Source organism: Dipodomys merriami, unplaced genomic scaffold, assembly GCF_024711535.1.
Source record: "Dipodomys merriami isolate MVZ:Mamm:240054 unplaced genomic scaffold, mDipMer1.0.p SCAF_730, whole genome shotgun sequence".
Classification (NCBI taxonomy): Eukaryota; Metazoa; Chordata; class Mammalia; order Rodentia; family Heteromyidae; genus Dipodomys; species Dipodomys merriami.
This window is the reverse complement of record NW_027206325.1, coordinates 20,804-30,000: the sequence shown is the minus strand read 5'-3', so window position 1 is coordinate 30,000 and position 9,197 is coordinate 20,804. Positions and strand designations below refer to the sequence as shown.

General features: G+C 67.6%; 1 protein-coding gene across 1 annotated transcript in view; it reads left to right on the top strand.

The window, feature by feature from the left end:
* LOC138818300 (serine/threonine-protein phosphatase 2A regulatory subunit B'' subunit beta-like) overlaps positions 1–5,037 on the top strand; it is a 17,245-nt gene extending 12,208 nt beyond the window's left edge. Inside the window, exons 7-13 of the mRNA XM_070009284.1 lie at positions 197–353; positions 1,554–1,602; positions 3,018–3,107; positions 3,233–3,408; positions 4,507–4,625; positions 4,702–4,781; positions 4,863–5,037. Coding sequence (XP_069865385.1) covers positions 197–353; positions 1,554–1,602; positions 3,018–3,107; positions 3,233–3,408; positions 4,507–4,625; positions 4,702–4,781; positions 4,863–4,935 — 744 coding nt within the window. The 3' untranslated portion in view covers positions 4,936–5,037. The remainder of the gene's footprint in view (positions 1–196; positions 354–1,553; positions 1,603–3,017; positions 3,108–3,232; positions 3,409–4,506; positions 4,626–4,701; positions 4,782–4,862) is intronic.
* The last annotated feature ends 4,160 nt before the right edge of the window (positions 5,038–9,197 follow it).

Here is a 9,197-nt window from a genome sequence, read left to right as displayed (position 1 = left end):
GATGGATGGGTGGATGGATGGATGGATGGGTGGATGGATGGGTGGATGGATGGGTGGATGGATGGATGGATGGGTGGATTGGTGGATGGATGGGTGGATGGATGTTTGTATGGATGTGTGGGTGGATGGATGGATGGATGGAAGGATGGATGGACAGACCCTGAGCTGGACTTTTGGTCTTTTCTGGTCCGGGCAGAACGTGGCGCTGCTGGAGGAGGAGCCGGACATCAACCAGCTGACCGAGTTCTTCTCCTACGAGCACTTCTACGTCATCTACTGCAAGTTCTGGGAGCTGGACACCGACCACGACCTGCTCATCGACGCGCGCGACCTGGCCCGCCACGCCGACCACGGTGTGTGTGTGTAGGGGGGACCGGGGTCGGGGGTCATGGGGACTGGGGTCGGGGGTCATGGGGGCCGTGGGGGGGTCATGCAGGCCATTAGGGACACATGGTAAGATTAGGGGGCACATGGCAGGCATGGGGGGGCCTTGGGGGGACCATGATAGGATTAGGGGGTTATGGTGGGATTAGGGGGTCATGGCAGGGTTAGGGGTCACATGGATGGATTAGGGGTCACATGGTGGGGTTAGGGGTCACATGGTGGGGTTAGGGGTCACATGGTGGGGTTAGGGGTCACATGGCACGGTCAGCGGGTTCATGGCGGGGTTAGGGGTCACAGAGCAGGGTCAGGGGTCACTCAGCGGGGTTAGGGGGGTCACACGGGGTTAGGGGTCACATGGCGGGGTCAGGGAGTACATGGCGGGGTTAGGGGGGGTCATGGCGGTGTTAGGGGTTACATGGCGGGGTCAGGGGTCACACGTCGGGGTTAGGGGTTACATGGCGGGGTTAGTGGTCATGGCGGGGTCAGGGGGGGTCATGGCGGGGTCGGGGGTCACATGGCGGGGTCAGGGGGTCATGGCGGGGTTTGTAGGGTCATGGCGGGGTTCGGGGAGGTCATGGCGGGGTCAGGGGTCATGGCGGGGTCAGGGGTCATGGCGGGGTCAGGGGTCATGGTGGGGTTTGTGGGGTCATGGCGGGGTCGGGGGGGTCATGGCGGGGTCAGGGGGTCATGGCGGGGTCGGGGGGTCATGGCGGGGTCGGGGGGGTCATGGCGGGGTCAGGGGGTCATGGCGGGGTCGGGGGGTCATGGCGGGGTCGGGGGGGTCATGGCGGTGTCGGGGGTCATGGCAGGGTCGGGGGTCATGGCGGGGTCGGGGGTCATGGCGGGGTCGGGGGTCATGTCGGGGTCGGGGGGGTCATGGCGGGGTCGGGGGGGTCATGGCGGGGTCGGGGGGGTCATGGCGGGGTCAGGGGGTCATGGCGGGGTCGGGGGGTCATGGCGGGGTCGGGGGGTCATGGCAGGGTCGGGGGTCATGGCGGGGTCGGGGGTCATGGCGGGGTCGGGGGTCATGTCGGGGTCGGGGGGGTCATGGCGGGGTCGGGGGGGTCATGGCGGGGTCAGGGGTCATGGCGGGGTCGGGGGGGTCATGGCGGGGTCGGGGGTCGCAGGGCGGCCTGGTCACCCGCGGCCTTCCTTGCGCGTCCCCGCAGCCATCTCCACCAGGATGATCGACAGGATCTTCTCTGGCGCCGTCACACGGTAGGCCACGCCCACCCCGGCCACGCCCACCCCGGCCACGCCCACAACGGCCGGGGAGCCCCAGGCCACGCCCACACCCGCCAGGCCACGCACACACCCGCCAGGCCACGCCCACACCCGCCAGAAGGCGCCCAGGCCACGCCCACACCCGCCAGGCCACGCCCACACCCGCCAGGCCACGCCCACACCCGCCAGGCCACGCCCACACCCGCCAGGCCACGCCCACACCCGCCAGGCCACGCCCACGCCCGCCAGAAGGCGCCCAGGCCACGCCCACACCCACCAGGCCACGCCCACACCCGCCAGAAGGCGCCCAGGCCACGCCCACACCCACCAGGCCACGCCCACACCCGCCAGGCCACGCCCACACCCGCCAGAAGGCGCCCAGGCCACGCCCACACCCACCAGGCCACGCCCACACCCGCCAGGCCATGCCCACACCCGCCAGAAGGCGCCCAGGCCACGCCCACACCCACCAGGCCACGCCCACACCCGCCAGAAAGGCGTCCAGGCCACGCCCACAACCGCCAGAAGGCGCCCAGGCCACGCCCACACCCACCAGGCCACGCCCACACCCGCTAGAAGGCGCCCAGGCCACGCCCACACCAGCTAGGCCACGCCCACACCCCCAGAAGGCGCCCAGGCCACGCCCCCGCGGCCGGGAAGCGTCCAGGCCACGCCCACACCCGCCAGACCACGTCCACAGACACCAGGCCACGCCCACACCCGCCAGGCCACGCCCACGCCCGCCAGGCCACGCCCACACCCACCAGGCCACGCCCACACCCCCGCCAGGCCACGCCCCCGCGCTCCTGGCCACGCCCCCGCGCTCCTGGCCACGCCCCCGCGTCCCTGGCCGCTCTGCCCCTGCCCCAGGCCATGCCCCCTACCCGCTGGCCACGCCCCCGCGTCCCTGGCCACGCCCCCGCGTCCCTGGCCGCTCTCCTGCTAGTACAGGCCACGCCCCCTGCCCGCAGGCCACGCCCCCGCGTTCTGGCCGCTCTGCCCCTGTCCCAGGCCACGCCCCCGCGCTCCAGGCCACGCCCCCGCGTCCCTGGCCACGCCCCCGCGTCCCTGGCCGCTCTCCTGCTAGTACAGGCCACGCCCCCTGCCCGCAGGCCACGCCCCCGCGTCCCTGGCCGCTCTGCCCATGCCCCAGGCAACGCCCCCACGTCCCTGGACACGCCCCCGTCCCCCTGGCCACGCCCCCGCGTCCCTGGCCACGCCCCCGCGTCCCTGGCCACGCCCCCGCGCCCCTGGCCGCTCTGCGCCTAGCATAGGCCACGCCCCCTGCCCGCTGGCCACGCCCCCGCGCCCCTGGCCGCTCTGCTCCTTGCAGAGGCCCCGCCCCTGCCCCAGGCCCCGCCCCCGCTCTGGCCCCGCCCCTGCCCCAGGCCCCGCCCTCTCCCCCGCAGGGGCCGGCGCGCGGCGCAGGGCGGGAAGCTGAGCTACGCCGACTTCGTGTGGTTCCTCATCTCCGAGGAGGACAAGCGCTCGCCCACCAGGTAGGCCGCGCCCTTCCCGCCCTGCCCCGCGCGCGGCCCCGCCCCCCCGCCCCCCCCGATCGCTTCCCGTGATGCCCCGCGCGCGGCCCCGCCCCCCTGATCGCTTCCCGCCCTGCCCCGCGCAGCATCGAGTACTGGTTCCGCTGCATGGACCTGGACGGCGACGGCGTGCTCTCCATGTTCGAGCTCGAGTTCTTCTACGCCGAGCAGCGCCGCCGGCTGCGCGCGCTCGGCCTCGACCCGCTGCCCTTCCACGACTGCCTCTGCCAGATGCTGGACCTGGTGCAGCCGCGCACGCCCGGTGAGCCCCGAGCGCGGATGGGCCGGCCTGGCCCGCCCCCGGGCTCCGATTGGCCGCCCAGACCCGCCCAGACCCGCCCCCGGGCGACTAGCCACGCCCACAGCTGCCAGGGATACTCTAGGACAGGCCCCGGGCTGGGATTGGCCGCCCAGACCCACCCAGACCCGCCCCCGGCTCCGATTGGCCGCCCAGACCCGCCCAGACCCGCCCCCGGGCTCCGATTGGCCTCCCAGACACGCCTAGACCCGCCCCCAGGCTGGGATAGGCCGCCCAGCCCCGCCCAGACCCGCCCCCGGGCTGGGATTGGCCGCCCAGACCCGCCCCAGGGCGCCTAGCCACGCCCACAGCTGGCTGGGATACTCTTGGACACGCCCCCAGGCTGGGATTGGCCGCCCAGACACGCCCCCGGGCGCCTAGCCACGCCCACAGTTGGCTGGGATACTCTAGGACACGCCCCCGGGCTCTGATTGGCCGCCCAGACACGCCCCCGGGCGCCTAGCCACGCCCACAGTTGGCTGGTATACTCTAGGACACGCCCCCAGGCTGGGATTGGCTTCCCAGACACGCCCCCGGGCACGTAGCCACGCCCACGGCTGGCTGGGATCCTCTAGGACACGCCCCCAGGCTGGGATTGGCCGCCCCGCCCCGACCCCGGGCGCGTAGCCACGCCCACGGCTGACTGGGATCCTCTAGGACACGCCCCCGCGCTGTGCTGGGGTGGCCACGCCCACTCTGCGCTCTGGGAAGGCAGGCCACGCCCACCCGACCTCGCCTGGGGCGGCCACAGGCATCCCAGGCCTGGGGTGGGGTGGCCACGCCCACACGGTGTGGGATTGGACGGCCAGGCCCGCGGGTAGCCACGCCCACGCCCTCTGTGACTGGCTGTCCAGGCCCGCGGGTAGCCACGCCCCCGTGCTCAGCGCGTAGCCACGCCCCCGGGCCCTGCGCGTAGCCACGCCCCCGGGCCCTGCGCTCCGCCCGCCCCCCGCGCGCTGTGATTGGCTGTCCCTTGCTCCGCGCGCGCTGTGATTGGCTGGGCCGCACCGCGGGCCCTTTCCCGCTCATTTCCGGCCGTTTTGGCGCCGTTTTGGCGCGCAGGGCGCATCACGCTGCGGGACCTGAAGCGCTGCCAGCTGGCGCCCGTGTTCTTCGACACCTTCTTCAACCTGGAGAAGTACCTGGACCGCGAGCAGCGCGAGCAGGCCTGGCTGCTGCGGGTGCGTGACCCCCGACCCCGCCCCCGCCGTGACCCCCGACCCCGCGACCCCTGACCCGACCCCCCCCCCCCCCCAGGAGAGCGCGGCCGAGCCGTCCGACTGGGAGCGCTACGCCGCCGAGGAGTACGACGCGCTGCTGGCCGCGGAGGACGACGGGTAAGCGGCGCGGGGGGGACCCGGATGCGCGATCGGGGGCGGCGGGGGTCGGAGGTCACGACCCCGCGGCGCCCCCCGCAGGTGGGAGGCGGCGGCGGCCAGCCCCGGGGCCGCGGCGGCTGTATACGAGTTCGCGGAGGACGAGCCGCCCTGATGACCTCTGACCCGGACCTGCCCGTCATGCACCGCGTGCGGGGCGCGCGCCCCACCCCCCAGTGTGTGTGTGCACCCCGATAAATTTGTATTTATTCTCAAATCCGCCGTCCTGACCTCGGGGGGAGGCGCGGGAGGGCACTTCCGGTCACAGGCCCCGCCCCCCGGGGTCCCAGGGCCAATCACAGGCCGCGCTGGGCCCCAAGTCCCGCCCACGGCCACCACCGAGGCCAATGAGCGGCCTGGATTGAATCACAAGCCCCGCCCACCCAGGCCCCGCCCCCTGGCTCCCCCAGGCCCCACCCACCACGGCTGCGAGCCTCGTTCCCCAGCCCTGAGGGACGGCGGCCAATCAGAAGCCGCGTTCCGCCCCCCAGGCCCCGCCCACCACGGCTGCGAGCCTCGTTCCCCAGCCCTGAGGGACGGCGGCCAATCAGAAGCCGCGTTCCGCCCCCCAGGCCCCGCCCACCACGGCGGCGAGCCTCACGCCCCCACCCCACGTGAGAGCGGCCAATCAGAAGCCGCGCCCCGCCCCCTGGCTCCCCCAGGCCCCGCCCACCACGACTGCGAGCCTCGTTCCCCAGCCCTGAGGGACGGCGGCCAATCAGAAGCCGCGTTCCGCCTCCTGGCGCTCCAGCCGCAGCCCCGCCCCCTGACGTCACCCGTGCGCAGCCCTACGGCCGCGGCCTGAGGCGCGCGCCTGCGCAGTCGGCGTGTGGGCCCTGCGAGCCGGCTCCGCGCGCGCCTCGGCCCCAGGGCTTCCGCCCAGCCCGGCATGCCTTGCGCGCGCACGCGCCGCCGCCGGCCGCGGACTTCCGGGAGCCGCAGGAGGAGGACGCAGAGCGGCGCCACGCAGCCGGCCCTGGCGGACTTCCGGCAGGGCGGGACTTCCGGGACGGGTGCGACTGCGCGGGAGTCAGGGCCCGTGGGCGGGGCGTCGGGCCGCGCGGAGGCGCTGATTGGGCGGCAGCGCGGGGGCGGGTTCCCGGAGGAGGCGCTGATTGGGTGGGCGGGGACTCGGCCTGCCTGGAGGAGCTGATTGGGTGAGAGCTCTGCGGCCCGTGCGACCCGCGTGGATATTATGGGATGGGGATATTATGGGTTGGGATAGGTCTATTATGGGATGGGTCCATGATGGGATGTGAAGGGGATATTATGGGATGGGTCTATTATGAGATGAGTCTATTATGGGATGGGGCTATTAGGGGATGTGAAGGGGATATTATGGGATGGGGATATTATTGGATGGGTTGGGGATATTATGGGATGCCATGGGGATATTATGGGATGGGGTTATTATGAGTTGGGATGGGTCTATTATGGGATGGGTCCATGATGAGACGTGAAGGGGATATTATGGGATGGGGATAGGGGATGGGGATATTATGGGATGGGGATATTATGGGTTGGGATAGGTCTATTATGGGATGGGTCCATGATGGGATGTGAAGGGGATATTATGGGATGGGTCTATTATGAGATGAGTCTATTATGGGATGGGGCTATTAGGGGATGTGAAGGGGATATTATGGGATGGGGATATTATTGGATGGGTTGGGGATATTATGGGATGCCATGGGGATATTATGGGATGGGGTTATTATGGGATGGGATGGGGATATTATGGGATGGCATGGGTCTATTATGAGATGAGTCTATTATGGGATGGGGCTATTAGGGGATGTGAAGGGGATATTATGGGATGGGGATATGGGATGGGGATATTATGGGATGGGGCTATTATGGGATGTGAAGGGGATATTATGGGCTATGGTAGGGATGGGTTGGTGATATTATGGGATGGGGATATTATTGGATGGGTTGTGGATATTATGGGATGCCATGGGGATATTATGGGATGGGGATATTATGGGTTGGGATGGGTCTATTCTGGGATGGGTCCATTATGGGATGTGAAGGGGATATTATCGATGGGGATATTATGGGATGGGGATATTATAGGATGGGGATATTATGGGTTGGGATAGGTCTATTATGGGATGGGTCCATGATGGGATGTGAAGGGGATATTATGGGATGGGGATATTATGGGATGGGTCCATTATGGGATGGGGATATTATGGGATGGGGATATTATGGGATGGGTTGGGGATATTATGGGATGGGATGGGGATATTATGGGATGCCATGGGGATATTATGGGATGGGGTTATTATGAGTTGGGATAGGTCTATTATGGGATGGGTCCATGATGAGATGTGAAGGGGATATTATGGGATGGGGATATTATGGGTTGGGATAGGTCTATTATGGGATGGGTCCATGATGGGATGTGAAGGGGATATTATGGGATGGGTCTATTATGAGATGAATCTATTATGGGATGGGGCTATTAGGGGATGTGAAGGGGATATTATGGGATGGGGATATTATGGGGGATGGAGATATTATGGGATGGGATGGGGGTATTATGGGATGCCACGGCGTTATTATGGGATGGATGCGGTCATTATGGGATGGGGTTATTATGGGATGGGATGGGGATATTTATTATGGGATGGGGTTATTATGGGATGGGATGGGGATATTATGGGATGGGGATATTATGGGAATCCATGGGGATATTATGGGATGCCACGGGGTTATTATGGGATGGGATGGGGTTATTATTATGGGAGCACCAGGAGCACGGGGAGGACTTCCCATCCCATAATATCCCCATCCCATCCCATAATAACTCCACCCTCCCATCCCATAATATCCCCAGCCCATAATATCCCCTTCCCATCCCATAATATCCCCATCCCATCCCATAATATCCCCATCCCATAATACCCCCATCCCATCCCATAATATCTCCATCCCCCATCCCATCCCATAATATCCCCTCTTCTCCTCTCTCAGCCCATAATATTCCCATCCCATCCCATAATAGCCCCTCCCCATCCCATCCTATCCCATAATATCCCCATCCCATCATCTTCCATCCCATAATATCCCCTCTTCTCCTCTCTCAGCCCATAATATTCCCATCCCATCCCATAATAGCCCCTCCCATCCCAGATTCACTGTGCACAGAGGTCACCTGACCAGACTGATGGGGGGGGGAGGAGGAGGAGGACTCAGCGTCCAGCACCTCCATGCCCAGGAGGACTCAGCGCCCAGCACCCCTGGGCCAGGGGACTCAGCGCTCAGCACCTCCAGGCCCAGGGGGACTCAGCACCCAGCACCTCCAGGCCCAGGGGGACTCAGCACCCAGCACCTCCAGGCCCAGGGGGACTCAGCACCCAGCACCTCCAGGCCCAGGGGGACTCAGCACCCAGCACCTCCAGGCCCAGGGGGACTCAGCGCCCAGCACCTCCAGGCCCAGGGGGAATCAGCGCCCAGCACCTCCAGGCCCGGGGGGACTCAGCACCCAGCACCTCCAGGCCCAGGGGGACTCAGCGCCCAGCACCTCCAGGCCCAGGGGGACTCAGCGCCCAGCACCTCCAGGCCCGGGGGGACTCAGCGCCCAGTACCTTCAGGCCCAGGGGGACTCAGCGCCCAGCACCTCCAGGCCCGGGGGGACTCAGCACCCAGCACCTCCAGGCCCAGGGGGACTCAGCACCCAGTACCTTCAGGCCCAGGGGGACTCAGCGCCCAGGACCTCCAGGCCCAGGGGGACTCAGCATCCAGCACCTCCAGGCCCAGGGGGACTCAGCGCCCAGCACCTCCAGGCCCGGGGGGACTCAGCGCCCAGCACCTCCAGGCCCAGGGGGACTCAGCACCCAGCACCTCCAGGCCCAGGGGGACTCAGCGCCCAGCACCTCCAGGCCCAGGGGGACTCAGCGCCCAGCACCTCCAGGCCCAGGGGGACTCAGCGCCCAGCACCTCCAGGCCCAGGGGGACTCAGCGCCCAGCACCTCCAGGCCCAGGGGGACTCAGCGCCCAGCACCCTTGGGCCAGGCTGGGAGCCAACAGTGCTGTGCAGGTGTCCAGGGCCTGGGCCAAGGCCTCAGAAGAGGAACAAGAATGAAACCCAGACCCTGACCCCTGACCCCTGACCCCAGACACCCCTGACCCCAGAGAGACCTGACCCCAGACACCCATGACCCCAGACACCTGTGACCCCCTGACTCCAGACACCCCTGACCCCAGAGAGACCTGACCCCAAACACCCCTGACCCCCTGACCCCAGACACCTCTGACCCCAGACACCCCTGACCCCAGAGAGACCTGACCCCAGACACCCCTGACCCCAGGCCTAGCAGACCCTGACCCCAGGCCTAGACCCTGACCCCAGGCCTAGACCCTGACCCCAAG